The following is a 24,463-nucleotide window of genomic DNA, read 5'->3' as shown; positions in this document are numbered from 1 at the left end:
TGACTCAATCTATTTCTGGACAATATAGAGTTGAACAAACTCAAAATGTAAAGTTATCAGCATTTTGAGAGGTAATGACAGAGCAATCGCCTAAGCAACAGGCACTCACGCACACGTTAACTTAACACATCTGCTCTTTCACACCTTGGCCCCAGTCAGGCATTTGTCTGCTCATTTACAAGCATTAGGAGACCCATTAGAAGCCAATTCACATTGACACAAAGCTCTCCTCCTGGTTTATGACACAGTAAACAAAACTTCCAGCCCTGCTGCTGCTTAGAGGGCTGGTCTAGGCTGGGGGCTAGAGAATCACTGAAGCCTCCAATCTCAAACGAGAGACTTTTCCATTCATTACAATAGACCATGACAGTAAGGGCGTGTGCTTTATCGAATGGCATTATTCTGTAGATATAAAGAAAACGTGCAAGGATATTAAGTAGATAAAACACATGTAGGCCTAAAGAACTGTCAGAAATACTGCTTCAGTTTTAAATAACAAGGAAACATTCACATGTCTGTATATGTCCATGTCTGTATATGTCCATGTCTGTATATGTCCATGTCTGTATATGTCCATGTCTGTATATGTCCATGTCTGTCAATGCTCTTGAAATATTCTCAACATGTCTCGGAAGTACAAAGAATGTGGGTTATTCCCAACTGGGTGAGGTAGTAGTATAATCTTTTATGTAGTAAAACATTAACACCATTCTGACATGTCTTTATCTACAAGCATGATCAGGAAGTTAAATGTGCTTTTTACAAATGTCAGTGCGTTTGAGTACTGGGCTAATGAAAACAGGCCTACAATAACTGATATCGAGGCACTGGCAACAGCAAAAGCATGTGGGCTATTGACAAGTAGCAAAACAAGAAGTGCCATGACACACAGACCAAGGCACATGAGGCTTTCAGCATGTTTAAAGCCACAGTGTAACATTTCCTGTAAATTCATAGGATGTTGAGGTTAGTACAACTCTATATCGTATAATAACAACAAAAAAACATTATTTATGGCTTTGTTGTCGTAGAATTTGAAGAATTCCGTAGCTATAAAAAAAAAAAATAGTGACATTGCTCTATGAAATGTCATTCCTTGAATAGCCATGGGACGGGATATCACCATCGTTTACGTTTGTTTTGGTGGGCCACTCTTTGAAGGCATGCACATGGGAAATTACATTTTTCACTTAAAAAATGGATGCCAAACAAAAAAAAACACTGATTTCAAAGTTTAACAAACCATACAACTCTAGGACTGCTTTGAACAATTTAGGCTGTACAGAAAATGTCAGAATTAGGGTCAAATCTCCCTCGGTTTTTATTGCAAACCACATTTTCCAAAATCTCTTAAAATAACGACTACGAATTAAGATTCAAAGGCGCCTGCAGAAATAATTGGGTGTCAGCTATGACACAACACCTTGAATTTGACACATTTATTTTGGTTATTGTACGACAGTAGGTGAAGTGAATTTACATCCTCTAACATAATTATGGTAACGGAATTGTAACATGGGTCCCTGATCTGTACTATACTGAAGTGAATAATTATGAATGTCCTTCTCTACATGGTGATGTATCCTGAATAGGTACACAAAGTCATATGCTACATGCTTTTGGTTGTTGTTTTGCATATTTGGGTTTTATTCTACACACGGGCTGTCATTGGAATGAGCTCCACCACCAAACAAGACCACATTTGGTTGGTCACAAGATTGGATATCACTCTAGAGTTCAGTACAGTAAATTACACATGTTTAGTACATTACAGTAGAGTACAGTGCAAAACAGCACCTTACACTGTACTCCACTATAGTGTGCTCTACTGTACTCTACTTTTCTTTAGTGTACTGTTCTGTATATAGCTACACGACATGACCAAAAGTATGTGGACACCTGCTTGTCGAACATCTCATTCCAAAATCATGGGCATTAATATGGAGTTGGTCCCACCTTTGTTGCTATAACAGCCTCCACTCTTCTGGGAAGGCATTCCACTAGATGTTGGAACATTGCTGCGGGGACTTGCTTCCATTCAGCCACAAGAACATTAGTGAGAGCGGCACTGATGTTGGGCAATTAGGCATGGCCCTGCATTCTAATTCATCCCAAAGGTGTTCGATGGGATTGAGGTCAGTGCTCTGTGCAGGCCAGTCAAGTTCTTCCACACCGATCTCGACAAACCATTTCTGTACGGACCTTACTTTGCACATGTCATGCTGAAACAGGAAAGAGCCTTCCCCAAATTGTTGCCACAAAGTTGGAAGCACAGAATCGTCAAGAATGTCATTGTATGCTGTAGCGTTAAGATTTCCCTTCACTGGAACAAAGAGGCCAAGCCCGAACCATGAAAAACAGCCCCAGATCATTATTCCTCATCCGCCAAACTTTACAGTTGGCACTATGCATTGGGGTAGGTAGCGTTCTCCTGGGATCCGCCAAACCCTAATTTGTCCGTCGGACTGCCAGATGGTAAAGCGTGATTCATCACTCCAGAGAACGTGTTTCCACTGCTCCAGAGTCTTATGGCGGCGAGCTTTACACCACTCCAGCCGACGCTTGGCATTGCGCATGGTGATCTTAGGCTTGTGTGCGGCTGCTCAGCCATGAAAACCCTTTTCTTGGAGCTCCCGACGAAAAGTTATTGTGCTGACGATGCTTCCAGAGGCAGTTTTCTTTATTTTACTATTTTCTACATTGTAGAATAATTGAAACTATGAAATAACAGATATGGAATTATGTAGTAACCAAAGTGTTAAACAAATCAAAATATATTTTATATCTGAGATTCTTCAAAGTAGTCACCCTTTGCCTTGATGACAGCTTTGCACTCTCTTGGCATTCTCTCAACCAGCTTCATGAGGTAGTCACCTGGTATGCATTTCAATTAACAGGTGTGTCTTGTTAAATGTTAATTTGTGGAATTTCTTTCCTTCTTAATGTGTTTGAGCCAATCAGTTGTGTTGTGACAAGGGGGTAGTATACAGAAGAAAGCCCTATTTGGTAACAGACCAAGTCCATACTATGGCTAGAACAGCTCAAATAAGCAAAGAGAAACGACAGTCCATCATTACTTTAAGACATGAAGGTCAATCAATCTGGAAAATTTCAATTTCAAAATGTCAAGTTTCTTCAAGTGCAGACGCAAAAACCATCAGGCGCTATGATGAAACTGACTCTCATGAGGACCGCCACAGGAAAGGAAGACCCAGAGTTTCCTCTGCTGCAGAGGATAAGTTATTTACAGTTACCAGCCTCAGAAATTGCAGCCCAAATAAATGCTTCACAGAGTTCAAGTAACAGACACATCTCAACATCAACTCTTCAGAGGAGACTGCGTGAATCAAGCCTTCATGGTCGAACTGCTGCAAAGAAATCACTACTAAAGGACAACAATAAGAAGAAGACACTTGTTTGGCCCAAGAAACAAAAGCAATGGACATTAGATGAGTGGAAATCTGTCCTTTGGTCTGATGAGTCCAAATTTTAGATTTTTGGTTCCAACCGCCGTGTCTTTGTGAGACACAGAGTAGGTGAACAGATGATTGCCGCATGTGTGGTTCCCACAATGAAGCATGGAGGAGGTGTGATGGTGCTTTGCTGGTGACTCTATCAGTGATTTATTTAGAATTCTAGACACACTTAACCAGCATGACTACCACAGCATTCTGCAGCGATACGCCATCCCATCTGGTTTGCACTTAGTCGGACTAAAATTTGTTTTTCAACAGGACAATGACCCAACACACCTCCAGGCTATTTGACCAATAATTAGAGTGATGGAGTGCTGCATTATATTGTCATATGACCTGGCCCCCACAATCACCCGGCCTCAACCCAATTGAGATGGTTTTTGATGAGTTGGACCGCAGAGTGAAGGAAAAGCAGCCAACAAGTGCTCAGCATATGTGGGAACTCTTTCAAGATTGTTGGAAAAGCATTCCAGGTGAAGCTGGTTGAGAGAATGCCAAGAGTGTGCAAAGCTGTCATCACGGCAAAGGGTGGCTACTTTGAAGAATCTAAAAATCTAAAATTAGGGGAGAAAGGCCTTGGTCAGGAAGGTGACCAATAACTCAATGGTCACTTTAACAGAGCTCTAAAGTTCCTCTGTGAAGATGGGAGAAGCTTCCAAAGGACATCTCTGCAACACCACCAATCAGGCTGTTATGGTAGAGTAGCCAGACGGAAGCCACTCACTCCTCAGTAAAAGGCACATGACAACTGGCTTGGAGTTTGCCAAAAGGCACCTAAAGACTCTCAGTCTGATGAAACATAGACTGAACTCTTTGGCCTGGATGCCAAGCACCACGTCTGGAGAAAACCTGGCACCATCCCTACGATGAAGCATGGTCGTGGCATTATCATGCTGTGGGGACATTTTTCAGCAGCACAGACTTCACCCCACGGACTGGGGTGAAGTCCACGGACAAGAAAACGCATTACTGGCTTCGGGACAAGTGTCTGAATGTCCTTGAGGTGCCCAGCCAGAGCCCGGACTTGAACCCAATCAAACATCTCTGGAGTGACCTGAAAATAGCTGTGCAGCAACGTTCCCCATCCAACATGACAGAGCTTGAGAGGATCTGCAGAGAAGAATGGGAACAACTACACAAATACAGATGTGCCAAGCATCATAGCGTCATACCCAAGAAGACGCAATGCTGTAATCGCAGTCAAAGGTGCTTCAACAAAGTGCTGAGTAAAGGGTCTGAGTACTTATGTAAATTATTTATTTTCGTTTTTTATTTGTAAAAAATGAGCAAACATTTCTAAAAAACTGTTTTTGCTTTGTCATTATGAGGTATTGTGTGTAGATTGATGAGGGGGAAAAAACGATTGAATCAATTTTAGAATAAGACTGTAACATAACAAAATGAGGAAACAGTCTGAATACTTCCCACACTGTGTGTGTATTAAAGTATATATATAAATATATATATGCCTTCATTTCTCAAATAAAATAGATTCTTCGTTTTCACTTGACACCCAATTGGACATGCTCCTATGAACATCTCATGTTGGTGCTCATGGGTCCTTGTAGATTGAAATGCCTTCATCTTACTGCGTGCCTTTAAAAGCGTACGTTTTTTTTATTTGAAGCAAACACGCAGGTTGTAACACGCCAAATGGGGCCCATAGACTACAAAACAAGTAGTAAAAACTACAACCAATAACAATCCGCATGGAACTCTGCAAATCTGAAACATAGTAGCCTAGCCCAAAATACTTTCTGTGCAGATGACCGCGAATTTATCACCTGACCACCACCACCCAATATGGATTTTCTCAATGTATCGCCCTCACTTGTTCCAGCCTAAAACAACTAGTATACGGCATGTATTACACCAAGTATAGGCAACAATGGTAAAACAAACGCAGCATCAATTAGACTGGGGTAAGCATGCTTTCCCAACCTGAAAACTCAGAGGAACTTTTGGTGAAGTTGCAGAAGACCGTCAGACACGTTATTCCCAACACAAGCGCGTAATTGATGGCTGAGAGAGGCACATCTGGGAAGAACATCCTTGAAACAGCGAGACGTTTTGGAGTTACTTCTCCTCCACGTTCTGAAGGTCCAGGGTTGCTTTGGAGTTTAGGTTCTGCGTGGCAAGCATCAATACATGCTCGGTCCCATTGTTGGTGCTCCGAATCACCTCATCATTCCTCGGAGGAGAGAAGGAACGAGAGCTCGAGCCAAGCAGCAATTCACTTGGAAACTTAGATTTCCAACTGCGTGTGGAAGTGGCTGGCTGGCCCACCTGTAGGAGCGGTATCCGCATGGTCTCAAAGCCCGCGTCTCAATAGCGCTGCATCAGTAAAGTCTATGGGTGGACAGTCACTATATTTATTACAAGCGATTATAACCATTTTTGTATCCATTCAGAAATATAATATAAATAACTTTATTTCTTCCCAGAGACAACTTCGGTTCTGTCATTCGGATTAGATTTTTTTTTAATTAACAAAAATACCACAATTCAAAGATGACAAGAACAAAATCAGTAATTAGAAAAGATTTACATCAGTAAATTTATGGAATTGAAAACAATTTTAAAATTGCACTCTTCGCATAGAACTGAGATTGTCACAGAATGTCACCAGCTTGCTTGTGCAGTGGCAATTTTAGCATGTAAATCTTGGTGGGGCAAAAAAATGCATGACAGCAAAGCCACTACACAACACAACACTAACGAATACATTAATTGCAACATAACGGTGACAAATGCTGCCCACAAACTGTTAGGACCTACATAAAGCTGTCCCAACAGCAGTCCCAAAACCTTACCACTGATACACCTGCCTATCAGCAGAGACTTCTCTGGCAGTGAAACAGTTCATTCAGCCTCATTTACTGCCTTTTTAAAAAGCATGGCTGTTATGGCTGACCTGCTTAAACAAATGTAGTTTCTAATGACAAATTGAGATATACAAGCTATGGTGTAAGGGGACAACAAGCGTGTAAGAGGCAATCCGTAATTTCAATTATGACATTCATAAGCGAGCGAGGATGGACATAGTCAATATAACTATTTGTTTAGCACTTTTGAAATGTACAGTGACAGAATTCAGAACATGCACCGTTCTTACAGTGTTCTTCCTGTACACTAAGTCAGAACGGTAGGATACATACAGGGGGCATAAAAGCAGACAATGAAAGCTCTTAGAATATTCAATGATTACATTTCTCTAAAACAGGTTATAGGCTACATGTGTACCACCGAGTCAGAACAGTAGGAAAACTTAAGAGGGGTAAATAGACCAAATTATTAGGGTGAGGCACATGGGCTACTAACAGCTTACTACACAACATACACAGTATTACTTTCTTAGCTACAGTATACATATCTCCCTGTCATATTACATCATTTCAGCAGCATACAAGACATTTTTGGACTCACCTTGTTGTGCTGTGCTCACTTGAACAGGAAAGTGGTGTGACGGTCCTTCGTGGGCAAATTTTGTCATCAAAGTCTGTCATTCTCTGGATTTATGATGCTTTCAAAACAACTGGGAACAAGGTCGAATTATGATGACGTCATTGATCTTCAAGTCGTAGCTCTAGAAAGAGGCCGGATTTACAATTCAGAGTTGGATGACCGTTCAAAACAAATTTTCCCAGTCGGAGCTCCTTTATTCCTGACTTCATAGTTGTATTGAACTCACTGAAGTCAAGTTTTCGCAGTTCGGAGAGAGTACGGCACAAATCATGCTTCATTAACAGTGTGGCCAATTTTGAATGTTTATCATTTTAAACTTGGAAAATAGCCACTTGGGGCAGCAGGTAGCCTAGTGGTTAGAGCGTTTGGCCAGTAATTTTACCTGTGGCCAATGACTTTGAGCCTTCTTGGATGGGCACTTCTAATCTAACTCTATGGCAGTACCCAAGGGGCTAGAATTTTCTAGCTCTGCCCTTAGACTTGACAGTGACGTATTGTCCCCATGAGTGACTGAACACTGAGCCAATCACGGTGGAACGCTCCATATTTTCTACTGGCTTGCCCCACCACCACAGAAAGCACTGAGCTAGGCTTAAACACCTGCATTTTGGAGCTGCCTTACTCAAGAAAACAAAAAATAGGTAATGTTTGTATGTGGCTTTATTAACTCAATGACATACACTACCGTTCAAAAGTTTGGGATCACTTCATTAAAGAGTACCCGCAAAACACCAGTCTCAACGTCATCAGTGAGAGGCGACTCCGGGATGCTGGCCTTCTAGGCAGATTTCCTCTGTCCAGTGTCTGTGTTCTTTTGCCAATCTTAATCGTTTATTGGCCAGTCTGAGTTATGGCTTTTTCTTTGCAACTGCCTAGAAGGCCAGCACCCGGAGTCACCTCTTCACTGTTGAAGTTGAGACTGATGTTTTGCGGGTGTTATTTAATGGAGCTGCCAGTTGAGGACTTGTGAGGCATCTGTTTCTCAAACTAGACACTCTAACGTACTTGTCTTCTTGCTCAGTTGTGCACCGGGGCCTCCCACCCCTCTTTCTATTCTGTTTAGAGCCAGTTGTTCTGTGAAGGGAGTAGTACACAGCGTTGTACGATATCTTCAGTTTCTTGGCAATTTCTCGCATGGAATAGCCTTCATTTCTCAGAACAAGAGTAGACTGACGAGTTTCAGAAGAAAGTTATTTGTTTCTGGCCATTTGGAGCCTGTAATTGAACACACAAATGCTGATGCTCCAGATACTCAACCAATTTAAAGAAGGCCAGTTTTCTTGCTTCTTTAATCAGAACAACAGTTTTCAGATGCGCTAAAATAATAACAAAAGGGTTTTCTAACGATCAATTAGCATTTTAAAATGATAAACTTGGATTAGCTAACACAACGTGCCATTGAAACACAGGAGTGATGGTTGCTGATAATGGGCCTCTGTACGCCTATTTAGATATTCCATTAAAAAAATCTGCTGTTTCCAGCTACAATAGTCATTTACAATATTAACAATGTCTACACTTTATTTTTGATCAATTTGATGTTATTTTAATGGACACATTTTTTGCTTTCCTTTCAAAAACAAGAACATTTCTAAGTAAGCCCAAACCTTGGAACGGTAGTGTATATATATATTTTTACATTGTTTGCAAACAATGGGGCTCAAATTGGGGCTCAAAAAAGTTGGGCCCAGAATGACGGGTCGCCACTGTGTTTGTGAGAAGGATGCCTCTGGGCCCGCAATCCCAAACTCGGTCCTGGGGACCCCAAAGGGTGCCGGTGCACATTTTGTTTTTTGCCCAGGCATTACACAACTTATTTAAATAATGAAGCCATTATCAAGAATGTATTATTTGATTCAGTGTCAGGGGGGAAAAAAACAACTAAATGTGTACCTCTTGGGGTCCACAGGACCAGGTTTGGGAAACCCTGGCCAAGAGGCATGGTTTAAACATGGCACTGGCTGATCCTCTTTAATTGCTACATTGATGGAATCTCTCAGAACCTAGTTGGAAATGTTCCCTGGTTCGCATTGGGGTTTGGACGCAGGGTGGGAATAGTGTAGCATCTGTATGGCAAGGTATACTGCCTGTACCAAGAGGCCCAGGCTTTTATGTCACAGATGGTAGTGTAGGGCACGCTACTCACACTGTAACCACAGGGCAGTGGTTCAAGCTCTCCTTCAGTGGATCCTCCTCATTGCTAAAGCACAGTAGGTTATATCTTCGGCATTAGAATCAACTGAAATTATTATGACTGATTGAAATGCTGAAATGATTCAACACCACCATCCTCCTCTTCCTCCGTCTCCTCCTCCTTGTCATTTTTACCGGTGGCTCTTTGATGTAGCCTATGTCTTTAGTGACATCGTGTGGATGAAAGGATGATGTGCATGTCGCGTCTCTCTTGAGACACATCCCTTTTCGGCTTCCGTAACAATTCACATGGACAGCGAAGGTCAGCTTCCAATATGGCTGCTAGCACAAGAAAGCTTGACAAAGTTATGTTTTCAATAAAGCTGTTACGGAATATACAACAGCAAAATGAACGTAAGTCACATGGAATTATAAAATAAGTATATCTCGAAGGGTTGCTAGCAATGCGTTGGGTATTCCTTAGCAAGATTTAGCCCCAAATGCCCTAAACGTTGCTAGCTACGTTAGCCAGCTAGCTAGTCACTTTGTAACAAAATTACATTGGTGTTAGCTAGCTAGCTGCTGTTCTAGTGCGACATTGCTATTAAAAGGTTTATATTATAAACAGACTGAGTCTTTTGTTTCCTCCTTAGGTTTCTTGTCCACGTCTATGCGTCGCCTCGCCGAGGGGAGTGACGGTGGCAAGCCAACAAAATTCACCCCTCCACCAAAACCTGTCATAATTGACAAAACACAGTCCGAGGCTTCACTGCGAAAGTAAGAGCATTCTAGCTAACAAGCTGTGTTCATAAAACTGAACACATGGTGATGTGATGCTAACCTGGTCCTATAGTTGTTCTTGCCAACTCAATTTCTGTCATTGTCAAACATTGGCATGATAACACAAACTGCAATGTGATTTGTAGTTAGGTTCCTTTTGCAATTCCTCCTGTTTTATCAGCAATTATTCAACATGATATCATTCCATTCCTGTTTTGGTTCTGTTTTTGAATACAGGTTCCTGAGTCCAGAATTCATCCCTCCCCGACAGAGAATAAACCCACTGAAGTTCGCAATTGAGCGCAAAGACATGATCCAGAGGAGGAAAGTGCTGAACATTCCGGAGTTTTATGTTGGTAAGAGACCTTTTGAGACAGTTGGTTTATAAATGAGACTTCAGTACACACCATCCCATCTTGGCTACTAGCTAGCTCTCTCAAACTCTAGGCGGCAATCTGCCTTCTCCCTACAGTTCTCATCCATTAATTTAGCCCGCAACTGCCTCGTGAACTACAATCCCCACGCTTGTGTTACGGCTTTCAAGACAAACACCCTTTCTCTTTCATCTGCAAGAAACAATCCTTTAAATAAAAAATATGCACTTTCTGTAGCAGTTTCAGATCCATACAGGTATAGCGCCTCCATCCTACTAAACTACACTAGCAGTTACAGATCCATACAGGTATAGAGCCTCCATCCTACTAAACTACACTGTAGCAGTTACAGATCCATACAGGTATAGAGCCTCCATCCTACTAAACTACACTGTAGCAGTTACAGATCCATACAGGTATAGAGCCTCCATCCTACTAAACTTCACTGTAGCAGTTACAGATCCATACAGGTATAGAGCCTCCATCCTACTAAACTACACTAGCAGTTACAGATCCATACAGGTATAGAGCCTCCATCCTACTAAACTTCACTGTAGCAGTTACAGATCCATACAGGTATAGAGCCTCCATCCTACTAAACTACACTAGCAGTTACAGATCCATACAGGTATAGAGCCTCCATCCTACTAAACTACACTAGCAGTTACAGATCCATACAGGTATAGAGCCTCCATCCTACTAAACTACACTGTATCAGTTACAGATCCATACAGGTATAGAGCCTCCATCCTACTAAACTACACTAGCAGTTACAGATCCATACAGGTATAGAGCCTTCATCCTACTAAACTACACTAGCAGTTACAGATCCATACAGGTATAGAGCCTCCATCCTACTAAACTACACTGTAGCAGTTACAGATCCATACAGCTATAGAGCCTCCATCCTACTAAACTACACTGTAGCAGTTACAGATCCATACAGGTATAGAGCCTCCATCCTACTAAACTACACTAGCAGTTACAGATCCATACAGGTATAGAGCCTCCATCCTACTAAACTACACTGTAGCAGTTACAGATCCATACAGCTATAGAGCCTCCATCCTACTAAACTACACTGTAGCAGTTACAGATCCATACAGGTAGCAGTTACAGATCCATACAGCTATAGAGCCTCCATCCTACTAAACTACACTGTAGCAGTTACAGATCCATACAGGTATAGAGCCTTCATCCTACTAAACTACACTGTAGCAGTTACAGATCCATACAGGTATAGAGCCTTCATCCTACTAAACTACACTGTAGCAGTTACAGATCCATACAGCTATAGAGCCTTCATCCTACTAAACTACACTGTAGCAGTTACAGATCCATACAGGTATAGAGCCTCCATCCTACTAAACTACACTAGCAGTTACAGATCCATACAGCTATAGAGCCTTCATCCTACTAAACTACACTGTAGCAGTTACAGATCCATACAGGTATAGAGCCTTCATCCTACTAAACTACACTGTAGCAGTTACAGATCCATACAGCTATAGAGCCTTCATCCTACTAAACTACACTGTAGCAGTTAAAGATCCATACAGGTATAGAGCCTCCATCCTACTAAACTACACTGTAGCAGTTACAGATCCATACAGCTATAGAGCCTTCATCCTACTAAACTACACTGTAGCAGTTACAGATCCATACAGCTATAGAGCCTTCATCCTACTAAACTACACTGTAGCAGTTACAGATCCATACAGGTATAGAGCCTCCATCCTACTAAACTACACTGTAGCAGTTACAGATCCATACAGGTGACATCATCTGATAAAACTGTATGTCTGCTACTCTTCCCCAGTTACTCTTACACGCAGGTATTTGGACCGTGCTAGATAGCTAATTAACACAGAGGGTCCTCTTTTGTCCTCCGTCTGCTTTCCATAAACAAGCTTTGTAACATGGAGATATGGCTGTGTGGGAACACTGAGGTCCGTACGCTTCCAATACCGTACCGCAAGCAGCGTATGTTCATGTTGAGATTTGAGCACCGGGGGAGCTTAACAAATCTCCCCTCTACAGAAGACGCCTTCGTCCAATGACTCTTATGTATAATGTAATGGAACTGAGAGTCCTGATCAAAGGGCTAAGCTACTAGCCAGCCCTGTACAGAACAGTCTATTGAGAGCGCCATTCAACGAACCATGCTGAAAATGTGATCAATTCTGTTGCAATAAAGCTACTTGCGTTCAGTCATCATCAATGTATCTTCTACAAGCCACAGCCAATCTATCTCCTACAAGCCACAGCCAATGTATCTTCTACAAGCCACAGCCAATGTATCCCCTACAAGCCACAGCCAATCTATCCCCTACAAGCGACAGCCAATTTATCCCCTACAAGCCACAGCCAATGTATCCCCTACAAGCCACAGCCAATCTATCTCCTACAAGCCACAGCCAATGTATCCCCGACAAGCCACAGCCAATGTATCCCCTACAAGCCACAGCCAATCTATCCCCTACAAGCCACAGCCAATGTATCCCCTACAAGCCACAGCCAATGTATCCCCTACAAGCCACAGCCAATGTATCCCCTACAAGCCACAGCCAATGTATCCCCTACAAGCGACAGCCAATTTATCCCCTACAAGCCACAGCCAATTTATCCCCTACAAGCCACAGCCAATGTATCCCCTACAAGCCACAGCCAATGTATCCCCTACATTAGAGTTAGAGCACTGATTATGCTATTGGGTCCTACTGTGTCTGACGATGAATGGGTGACATAAACCTAAATAGAAACTAAACGTTATTTGAAAACGAAATCATCTCCGAAATGTTATTTTTTTTAAACAAAGCGATCATTATTCATTTAGAATTATTTAAAAGCCCCTTGGATATTCTCACATATATATTATTATCCCTGTTATTAGCAGGACAATTATACATTGGTCATGGCTCCCGAGCGGTGCACAATCCTTGCAGTTCCAGGTTCCACTAAAAGCAGGGTTCAAGGCAGGGGGCACGGGATGGGCTGCAGAGCCGTGCACAGAAGACAGACCTAGCCCATGGGGGGGTGGACAGGTTACGTGGAGGGTCGTCCATTGACATTATTTTCTGGCACATTGGACATTCCTGAGTTCCCTTCTGTTTCCAGAATTGTTGTAGGCGAACTTTGCAGACGCTGTGTGTACACAGGACTAGAGGTCGACAGCAGAGATCCTCCTCAGGAAGGAAATGTTTAGAGGTCATTGTTTCACCATCGTCGCTCCTTTAATGGGTTCGCAAATTACGGTTTACTTTAACTTGTGAAAATGTGAGAGCAGTAGAGTCAGGTGAACTTGGATATCCCAGTTTAGAATAGGTCATGGTGTCTCTTTGTCTTCTGCTTATTTATTTCCAACAATTTATAAATCCATTGAATTGGCAAATGTATTACTTAGATCAAATGCTAAGAGCACTGCTGAATATCTGTTTTGTGTTGTGTTGTGAGCTTTACACCCTCCTGTTCGACGGGTGGAGTTCTGCAAATTAGGAGTCTGCATACAGGTCGTGTGTGTGTGTGTGTGTGTGTGTTCAGTTTAATTTTCAAATTGCAGAAAGACTGCACGCTCTCTCTGCTATACTAGACATTTACAAAACACCAGCTCCAATGAACAATTACAATGTAATTGTTACTAATATGGTATACCATAACAAAAAAACTACAAGTATTCAGAACTCTTGACTTTTCCCATATCTTTTACGTTACACTCATCAATCTACACTTTTACGTTCCCCTCATCAATCTACACACACTACCCCATAATGACAAAACAAAAACTGTTTTTTAGAAATCTTTGCAATTGTATTAAGTATATGTAACTGATATTACATTTACATAAGTATTCAGACCCTTTAACTCAGTACTTTGTTGAAGCACCTTTGGCAGCAATTACAGCCTTGAGTCTTCTTGGGTATGACACTTCAAGCTTGGCACACCTGTATATTGGGGAGTTTCTCCTATTCTCTGCAGATCCTCTCAAGCACTGTCAGGTTGGATGGAGAGTGTCCCTGCACAGCTATTTTCAGGTCTCTCCAGAGATGTTTGAACGGTTTCAAGTCCGGGCTCTGGCTGAGCTACTCAATGACATTCAGAGACTTGTCCTGAAGCGTTGTCTTGGCTGTGTGCTTAGGGTCATTGTCCTTTTGGAAAGTGAACCTTTGTCCCAGTCTGAGGTCCTGAGCACTCTGGAGCAAGTTTTCATCAAGGATCTCTCTGTACTTCGCTCCGCTCATCTCTCCTTCGATCCTCACTAGTCACCCAGTCTCTGCCACTGAAAAACATTCCCACAGCATGATGCTGCCACCACCATGCATCACTGTAGGGATGGTGCCAGGTTTCCTCCAGACGTGGGGCTTGGCATTCAGACCAAAGAGTTCAATCTTGGTTTCATCAGACCAGAGAATGTTGTTTCTCATGGTCTGAGAGTCTTTATGTGCCTTTTGGCTTCCGTCTCGCCACTTTACCATAAAGGCCTGATTGGTGGAGTGCTGCAGAGATGGTTGTCCTTCTGGAAGGTTCTCCCATCTCCACAGAGGAGCTCTGTCAGCATGACCATCCGGTTCTTGGTAACCTCCCTGACCTAGGCCCTTCTCCCCCGATTGCTCAGTTTGGCCGGGTGCCCAGCTCTAGGAAGAGTCTTGGTGGTTCCAAACTTCTTCCATTTAAGAATGATGGAGGCCACTGTGTTCTTGGGGACTTTCAATGCGGTAGGAATGTTTTGGTACCCTTCCCCAGATCTGTGCCTCGACACAGTCTCAGAGCTCTACGGACAATTCCTTCAACCTTATGGCTTGGTTTTTGCTCTGATATGCACTGTCAACTGTGGGACCTTATATAGACAGGTGTGTGCCTTTCCAAATCATGTCCAATCAATTGAATTTACCACAGGTGGACTCCAAGTTGTAGAAACATTGCAAGGATGATGGAAACAGGATGCACCTGAGCTCAATTTCAAGTCTCATAGCAAAGGGTCTGAATGCTTATGTATTTAAGCTATTTCTGTAATTTATTTTTTATAAATGTACATACAATTCTAAATACCGGTTTTCGCTTTGTCATTATGGGATATTGTGTGTAGATTTGAGGAAAAACATTTAAATCAATTTTAGAATAAGGCTGTAACGTAACAAAATGTGGAAAAGGGTAAGGGGTCTGAATACTTTCCGGAATGCACTGTATTGTATATCTCATCACATTATGAGGAGCGATACTGACCTTTATCTTTTTAAAGCTGTTATCAAATTAATGTGTTGATTTTGATCGACTTAAATTAGTCGTTGTGTTTTACAGGGAGTGTCTTAGCTGTGACCATGGCGGACCCTCATGCCAGCGGCAAAACCAACCGCTTTATGGGCATCTGCATCCAGAGAGGTGGCCATGGACTGGGAGCCACATTTGTCCTTAGGAATATTATCGACGGCCAAGGTGGGGATAGTCATGAAGTACACAACAGTTCTCATGTGAAGAGAGAGTGTGTGCGTGTTTATGCCGCCAAGGCTCTTCTGGAGGTTAAATCAGTGGCATAGAAGGTTATATTGCTTCCTGGATAAATATCTTCGTTGGATGAGTCTGAAACATCAGTTGTGACTATTCAATCTGAAGCGTAGAACCCATTGTGACACTATTCAATCTGAAACGTAGAACCCATTGTGACACTATTCAATCTGAAACGTAGAACCCATTGTGACACTATTCAATCTGAAGTGTAGAACCTCAGTTTCCATTGGTTTAGTTCATGGGTGGCCAATACTTCCTGGAGAGCTACTGGGTAGGCTCCCGTGTAGCGCAGCGGTCTAAGGCACTGCATCTCAGTGCTTGAGGCGTTACTACAGACACCCTGGTTCGAATCCAGGCTGTATCACAACCGGACGTGATTGGCAGTCGTATAGGGCGGCACACAATTGGCCCAGCGTCATCTGGGTTTGGCCGGTGTAGGCCTTCATTGTAAATAAGAATTTGTTATTAACTAACTTGCCTAGTTAAATAGAGATTAAATAAGAAAGAACATGTTTTTAAATAGGCATGCTATCACTCTCTCCTGGTTAGCAGCAAATTATTCTGAACAAAAATATCTATATGTATATAAACGCATCATGTAAAGTGTTGGTCCCATGTTTCAGAGTTCCCAGAAATGTTTCACACGCACAAAAAGCTTATTTCTCTAAAATGTTGTGCTCAAATTTGTTGTCCCTGTTAGTGATCATTTCTCCTTTCCAAAAATAATCCATCCACCTGACAGGTGTGGCATATTAAGAACAGCATGATCATTACACAGGTGTACCTTGTGCTGGGGACAAAAGGCCACTGTAAAACGTGTAGTTTTGTCACACAACACAATGCCGCAGATGTCTCAAGTTTTGAGGGAGTGTGCAATTGGTGGGCTGACTGCAGGAAGGTCCACCAGAGTTGTTGCCAGAAAATGTAATGTTCATTTCTTTGCCGTGAGCTGTCTCCAACGTCGTTTTAGAGAATTTGGCTGTATGTCCAACCAGCCTCACAACCACCGACCACGTGTAACCACACCAGCCCAGGACCTCCACATCCGGCTTCTTCACCTCCGGGATTGTCTGAGACCAGCCACCCGGACAGATGAAACTGGGTTTGCACAACCAAAGAATTTCTGCACAAACTGTTAGACAGTCTCAGGGAAACTCATCTGCGTGCTCTTCGTCCTCACCAGGGTCTTGACCTGACTGCAGTTCACTGTTGTAACCGGCTTCAGTGGGAAAATGCTCACCTATGATGACAACTGGCACGTTGGAGAAGTGTGCTCTTCATGGATTAATCCCGGTTTCAACTGTACCAGGCAGATGGCAGACAGTGTGTATGGTGTCGTGTTGGCGAGCAGTTTGCTGAAGTCAACGTTGTGAACAGAGTGCCCCATGGTGGTGGTGGGGTTATGGTATGGGCAGGCTTAAACTATGAACAACGAACACAATTGTATTTTATTGATTGCAATTTGAATGCACAGAGATGCCGTGATAAGATCCTGAGGCCCATTGTTGTCATTCATCTGCCGCCATCATTTCATGTTTCAGCATGATAATGCACAGCCTCATGTCACAAGGATCTGTACACAATTCCTGGAAGCTGAAAATGTCCCAGTTCTTCCATGGCCTGTATAGTCACCAGACATGTCACCCATTGAGCATGTTCCAGTTCGCACAGCCATTGAAGAGTGAGACTTCATTCCAAAATCAACAGCCTGATCAACTCTATGTGAAGGAGATGTCTGCATGAGGCAAGCGGTTGTCACACCAGATACTGACTGGTTTTCTGATCCATGGCCCTACCTTTTAAGGTATCTGTGACCAACAAATGCATATCTGTATTCCCAGTCATATGAAATCCATAGATTAGGGCCTAATGAATTTATTTCACTGACTGATTTCCTCATATGAACTGTAACTCAGTAAAATGTTTGAAGTTGTTGCATGTTGTGTTTGATACATTTTGTTGAGTGTAGTCAGGTGTTCTAGATTAGGATCGTAGTGAAAACCAGCAGAGGGCCACCCCAGGACCAGGTGTGGGCAGACTTGATTTAGTGCCTGTGAACTCTGATTAAAGGCCTGGGGTGACACACACTTCCTGGAGGGCTGTCTGCTGGCTGTTGTTACTTCCTTTCAATTTGTGTCCAATTAAGACAAGCAGGTGAGGGGAGTTCCTAACTAATCAATGAGCTTAATTGATCGATCAAGTACAAACTTGCAGACTCTCGGCCCTCCAGGACGGGAATTTGACACGTGCCCTAGGCCATGATAATTATTGGCTGAGTGTATCTCTCTCTCTCCCTCAGGAGTTGAGATCTGCTATGAAATGTATAGCCCACGGCTGCAGCAGCTGGAGGTGCTGAAGCTGGAGAAAAGGCTGGACAACAATCTGATGTACCTGAGAGACGCCCTGCCCGAGTACAGCACCGTGAACTTGGACATGAAGCCTGTGCCCCACTCTGTCACCGGGGACGTGCCCGTCAATAAAGTATGTGTCTGGCTTCCACTCTCTCATGACACACAGTTATTAATCAATCAATTATATTGACCTCTGAATGAACAGCAGATATGGCTGTTAGTCAGCTCAAATCAAACATGAGTTGTTTATTCTGTTTAACGCGATGCTTAGACACTTCATATTTAGATGTATGTTTCACTTAACAATTGAAGTCAGTTCTCATAACATAGAAGTGGCCTTTTATTTTTCAACAAACATGCAAAAAAAAGCCATGATTGGTACAGATTCATCACCCGAGGCCTGTCTGTACAGGGAAGTATTGGTTTGACCTGTATCTCTCTTCCCTCTAGACCAGAGTGCGGATGCGTCCTAAGCCGTGGTCCAAGCGCTGGGAGCGGCCCAAGTACAACGTGCAGGGCATCCGCTTCGACCTGTGTCTGTCGCCCGAGAAGCTGGAGCACGCCCAGAAGTGGGCGGAGCCCTGGCGGGAGTATGACATGCTGAAAGAGTACGACACCACGGCCCTGGAGGAGCGCTTCCTTAAGGAGGTGCAGACAGAGATGAGCAAGTCAACATCCCCCTAACCCTCTTAACCAGGGGTGGGTACTTCCAGTAAGAGGGTGGGTAGTTCAATAAGAGGGTGGGTAGTTCAATAAGAGGGAGGGTAGCTCCAGTAAGAGGGTGGGTAGTTCAATAAGCGGGTGGGTAGCTCCAGTAAGAGGGTGGGTAGTTCAATAAGCGGGTGGGTAGCTCCAGTAAGAGGGTGGGTAGTTCAATAAGCGGGTGGGTAGCTCCAGTAAGAGGGTGGGTAGTTCAATAAGTGGGTGGGTAGCTCCAGTAAGAGGGTGGGTAGTTCAATAAGCGGGTGGGTAGCTCCAGTAAGAGGGTGGGTAGTTCAATAAGCGGGTGGGTAGCTCCAGTGAGCGGGTGGGTAGCCCCAGTAAGCAGGTGGGTAGCTCCAGTGAGCGGGTGGGTAGTTCAATAAGCGGGTGGGCAGCCCCAGTAAGCGGGTGGGTAGTTCAATAAGCGGGTGGGTAGTTCAATAAGCGGGTGGGCAGCCCCAGTAAGCGGGTGGGTAGTTCAATAAGCGGGTGGGTAGTTCAATAAGCGGGTGGGCAGCCCCAGTAAGCGGGTGGGTAGTTCAATAAGCGGGTGGGTAGTTCAATAAGCGGGTGGGCAGCCCCAGTAAGCGGGTGGGTAGTTCAATAAGCGGGTGGGCAGCCCCAGTAAGCGGGTGGGCAGTTCAATAAGCGGGTGGGCAGCTCCAGTGAGCGGGTGGGTAGTTCAATAAGCGGGTGGGCAGCTCCAGTGAGAGGGTGGGCAGCTCCAGTGAGAGGGTGGGCAGCTCCAGTGAGAGGGTGGGCAGCTCCAGTGAGCGGGTGGGCAGCTCCAGTGAGAGGGTGGGCAGCCCCAGTGAGAGGGTGGGCAGCTCCAGTGAGAGGGTGGGCAGCTCCAGTGAGCGGGTGGGCAGCTCCAGTGAGCGGGTGGGCAGCTCCAGTGAGAGGGTGGGCAGCTCCAGTGAGAGGGTGGGCAGCTCCAGTGAGAGGGTGGGCAGCTCCAGTGAGCGGGTGGGCAGCTCCAGTGAGAGGGTGGGCAGCCCCGGCTGCAGTGTGCTGGTTTTACTGTCAAATCAATACATTACATAAAGTTGTGGAAAACAAATCTCGTTTATTCACTCAATGAGCAATTAGTGACATGAATAGATGGATGAAGTGGCTGGGAGATGAAAAGCCCTTGACAGTACTGCCTCTGAGGAACAGTGTTCAGCCATCCCTGTTAAGCTCTTTCAACACTCGATGGCCCTCGGTCTTCCACCCGTCTCCATGTACATGATGTCTGGTGAGAGGTGGAGAGGAACATTTAGGAGTCAATCACCCAGGGACGATGGTGGAACCGTCTGCATAGCTGTGGTTACCTGCTTGCTTCATCGTATCTTGTATTGTATGTCTGGAAAAGTGTTTATGCATATCAATGTGCAGTTGCAAGTATCCATTTCTAAATTAAAAAGCTGTTAAACATGTTTCCCTTGTCCTTTTAATACATGATGTATGATGTTGTAAGATACTTGATAGGTCCCATTTTTCTAGACAAACACTTGACTGTTTTATAATGCATTGATTTCAGTTGTAGCAGAGCCGAAGCACCTGAGCGTGAGAATTAGTCTGTGGTCATGTGAAGTGTGCATTAGTGCTAGTTGGACGCTGAACGTGATCTGAGGAACTGAGAGCTGTACTAATTACCATTTCAGTATTAATGATGACAGGAAGACCCATATTAGGACAGTCTCAGAGTTCCTGCCTGGTCTTCAGTCAATGGAACAGTGTGCCAGCCCAGAGAGAAGGCCTGTGTCCAAATTCTCATAGTACGTCCTAGTTGGTATGTCTTTTGTGTACGCAAAAATAGGAAGTCAAGTCGTATGCAAAATGTTATCAAATTTGAGTAGGCTTTAAATTACAGGATGGCATGCTCCTTTTCCTTTTTTATGATAGAGTGAAAGCCAATAGCTCTCCAGGAGGATTGTTGGCCAGCCCTGCACTACCTCATCATATTCAAATAAGAAACTGCTACGTTGACCTTTTTGTGTTTTAGTTATTAACTGTACAAAGTTACGAGGAGCTTGCAGTTTTTCCATGTAATTACCATGTTGAAACACTTCATGTTGCCACTAGGGGGCACTGTTGCGCCATAACATTGAACGGAACAGTCTTTGTTGAAACTGATGGCGTTCATGAGGCATTGTATTGCTTAATGTGCACTTTTAGTATCTATTTAAATGGAGCGCAGCAGCACATAGGGGGAAAAAATAAAAAAATAGATTCCTTTGTAAAAGAATGGCAAATATGTTCATAGCCTTGAGTAGATGTTTACATCAACTAGCTATGGACACCTGCAGTAGTTTACTTTTCCTATAGTGAGTGGGAAAACAATGTGGTTTTGAGATGACATGTTCCATAGTGTTAGTTACAGTTAGCACTGTAAAGTCATGCCGGTGATGTGTGTGTTTGTGTCGGTAAACACCCCTGGAGCCTGTAATGTCATGCCTGTGATCTGTGTGTGTGATCGGACTCCTCCTACACTCTGTAATTTCTCCACATTACAGGAGCGGTCTGTAATACAGGAATGCCAGATGTTTACTCAACTCATTATGGACCACACATCCTCATAAACACGCTCCCACACACAGACACATGCATGCACACACTACACACACTGGCAGCACTCGACCATTCCTTTGTGGATGAGCTTCTATAATGGTATAAAGATGGAGGAATTCAGGTATGATGTCATTGTTTTTAGCACTACCCATTATTAAACTACGACACGCGACATGGTTCATTGTGCCTATAATTCAGCAAAAACAGTTCAAATTACCGCCATGTTGGATCTAGAATTGGGATCATGTAATCTCTGCTAATGACCATACAAGAAAGAGTAACAGAGAGCACTGTTCAATACGGAGAACTTAACAAATGAGGCGTTATCTTCATCACTCTCTTTCATGTTCTGTCTCTCATTCTCTCCTTTTCTGTGTTCTATCTGTAGTCTTTCTCTCTTCCTCTCTGGCTCTGTTTGTCTCTCTCCGTGTGATCATGTCCCTGCCTGTGATTTCTTTCTTAAGACAAAACCCACGCGTATCTGTAAATTTGTTGAACTCTCAATCTCTCTGTGTGTGTGTGTGTGTTCATGCATGCGAGAGAAAACTGTGCTGTGCCACAAGATATTAGGACCACCCATAGACCCATATAAATTACAGGCTTGAGTTACACCCCGCTGTGACTGTGTGTCTGTGCGTTTTTGCACGTTCCTACATGTGTGCGTGTGCATGCGTGTGTGTGTGTTCTGGTCCACCGTAGTCCTAGGTAAATGACACACTTGAGTATCACCATATGTTCCACTGAAATAACATGACTGCCTGCTGCTTCTCCCTCCCACTGTCCCCTCGGGCCAGACTGAAGCTCCTGCTGCTCCTCCATCCCACTGTCCCCTCGGGCCAGACTGAAGCTCCTGCTGCTCCTCCATCCCACTGTCCCCTCGGGCCAGACTGAAGCTCCTGCTGCCTTCACACATGCAGGTGTGAGGGTTGTTACAACAGTCCCCTGACAGAGAAGATAGTGTGAGAGACTATAATCTTATCTAGATGGTGATATCCAGAGCCATTACTTCTCTGCGTCTTTTAGTCCATAAAGACGGGACAGAGCAGTACAGGTTACGAAGGACGTCACGCCGAGACATACTGTTCTGTCTGTCTGTCTGCAACTGTGTGTGTGTGTCTGTGTGCAACTGTGTGTGTGTCTGTGTGCAACTGTGACTGTGTGTGTGTGTTTCTCTCTGTGTGCGACTGTGCCTGTGTGTGTGTCTGTCTGTCTGTCTGTCTGTGTGTGACTGTGCCTGTGTGTGTATGTGTGTGTCTGTCTGTGTGCAACTGTGCGTGTGTGTGTGTGCAACTGTGCCTGTGTAACGGATGTGAAACGGCTAGCTAGTTAGCGGTGTTCGCGCTAAATGGCGTTTCAATCGGTGACGTCACTTGCTCTGAGACCTTGAAGTAGTGGTTCCCCTTGCTCTGCAAGGGCCGTGGCTTTTGTGGAGCGATGGGTAACGATGCTTCGTGGGTGACTGTTGTTGATGTGTGTAGAGGGTCCCTGGTTCGCGCCCGGGTATGGGCGAGGGGACGGTGTAAAGTTATACTGTTACACCTGTGTGTGTGTGTGTGTCTGTGTGTGTCTATCTGTGTTTGAATGACCAATACACATGCCCATCATACAGCTGCTACATTAATATTACATCACAACACCTAGCTAACATAACCCATCGTTCATTAATATTACATCACCTAGCTAACATAACCCATCGTACATTAATATTACATCACCTAGCTAACATAACCCATTGTACATTAATATTACATCACCTAGCTAACATAACCCATCGTACATTAATATTACATCACCTAGCTAACATAACCCATCGTTCATTAATATTACATCACCTAGCTAACGTAACCCATCGTACATTAATATTACATCACAACACCTAGCTAACATAACCCATCGTACATTAATATTACATCACCTAGCTAACATAACCCATCGTACATTAATATTACATCACAACACCTTGCTAACATAACCCATCGTACATTAATATTACAACACCTAGCTAACATAACCCATCATACATTAATATTACATCACAACACCTAGCTAACATAACCCATCGTACATTAATATTACAACACCTAGCTAACATAACCCATCGTTCATTAATATTACATCACCTAGCTAACATAACCCATCATACATTAATATTACATCACCTAGCTAACATAACCCATCGTTCATTAATATTACATCACCTAGCTAACATAACCCATCATACATTAATATTACATCACAACACCTAGCTAACATAACCCAACCTACATTAATATTACATCACCTAGCTAACATAACCCATCATACATTAATATTACATCACCTAGCTAACATAACCCATCGTTCATTAATATTACATCACAACACCTAGCTAACATAACCCATCGTACATTATTACATCACCTAGCTAACATAACCCATCGTATATTAATATTACATCACCTAGCTAACATAACCCATCGTTCATTAATATTACATCACATCACCTAGCTAACATAACCCATCGTACATTAATATTACATCACCTAGCTAACATAACCCATCATACGTTAATATTACATCACAACACCTAGCTAACATAACAGCCTTCCAACTTTGTCCTTGATGGAAAACCATTCTCCATGAGTGTGTATGTGTTGTGCTTTGAGGATGTCCCTGCCCACATGTGGTCTAAGATAAGCACCACCAAGGCTGTTTGATACATTCTTCACATTTCCTTCATATCACCCAATGTTCCTGACACCCCCCCCCCCCCCCCCCCCCCGTGTGTGTGTGTGTGTGTGTGTAGCATTCTGTTGTGGTTAGGTCAAAATAAGGCACATTGTTTCACCTTGAAAGGTTGTAATAAAATCTGTACGGTCGACCTGACCGCGGTTTGGGGAACAGAATACTGTATGTATGTATCTGTGTGGTCTGTGTCTGTGTCTGTATCTGTCTGAACCAAACTGTATGTTGATGTGTTGTTGTTTACCATCTGTTTCCTAGATAGCCTACAGTAATGGACAGTCTATATGTTTGTCCTTGCCCTGTACTAAACATACCTTATTCATGTCATGGACTTATAAACAAACCCTTGAATAGTGTGTCAGTGTCATAGCCTGGTATAGCAAACTCCTATGGTTGTTGTGTT

The 24,463-nt window shown here is 43.5% G+C and overlaps 2 protein-coding genes across 2 annotated transcripts in view; one reads left to right on the top strand and one right to left on the bottom strand.

Moving 5' to 3' along the window:
- Window positions 1-5,725, bottom strand: part of LOC110529360 (protein eva-1 homolog C) — a 192,060-nt gene extending 186,335 nt beyond the window's left edge. Inside the window, exon 1 of the mRNA XM_036984740.1 lies at window positions 5,418-5,725. Coding sequence (XP_036840635.1) covers window positions 5,418-5,526 — 109 coding nt within the window. The 5' untranslated portion in view covers window positions 5,527-5,725. The remainder of the gene's footprint in view (window positions 1-5,417) is intronic.
- A 3,603-nt stretch (window positions 5,726-9,328) lies between these two features.
- mrpl19 (mitochondrial ribosomal protein L19) lies at window positions 9,329-20,201 on the top strand. The gene is made up of 6 exons (XM_021611497.2): window positions 9,329-9,488; window positions 9,728-9,851; window positions 10,092-10,210; window positions 15,524-15,658; window positions 18,030-18,211; window positions 18,532-20,201. The coding sequence occupies exons 1-6, from the start codon at window positions 9,410-9,412 to the stop codon at window positions 18,763-18,765; spliced, it is 873 nt and encodes a 290-aa protein (XP_021467172.2). The 5' UTR covers window positions 9,329-9,409; the 3' UTR covers window positions 18,766-20,201.
- The last annotated feature ends 4,262 nt before the right edge of the window (window positions 20,202-24,463 follow it).

The sequence above is a fragment of the Oncorhynchus mykiss genome, chromosome 8 (genome assembly GCF_013265735.2).
Source record: "Oncorhynchus mykiss isolate Arlee chromosome 8, USDA_OmykA_1.1, whole genome shotgun sequence".
Taxonomy (NCBI): Eukaryota; Metazoa; Chordata; class Actinopteri; order Salmoniformes; family Salmonidae; genus Oncorhynchus; species Oncorhynchus mykiss.
The sequence above is the reverse complement of the archived record's forward strand: the minus strand, read 5'-3'. Positions and strand labels throughout refer to the sequence as shown.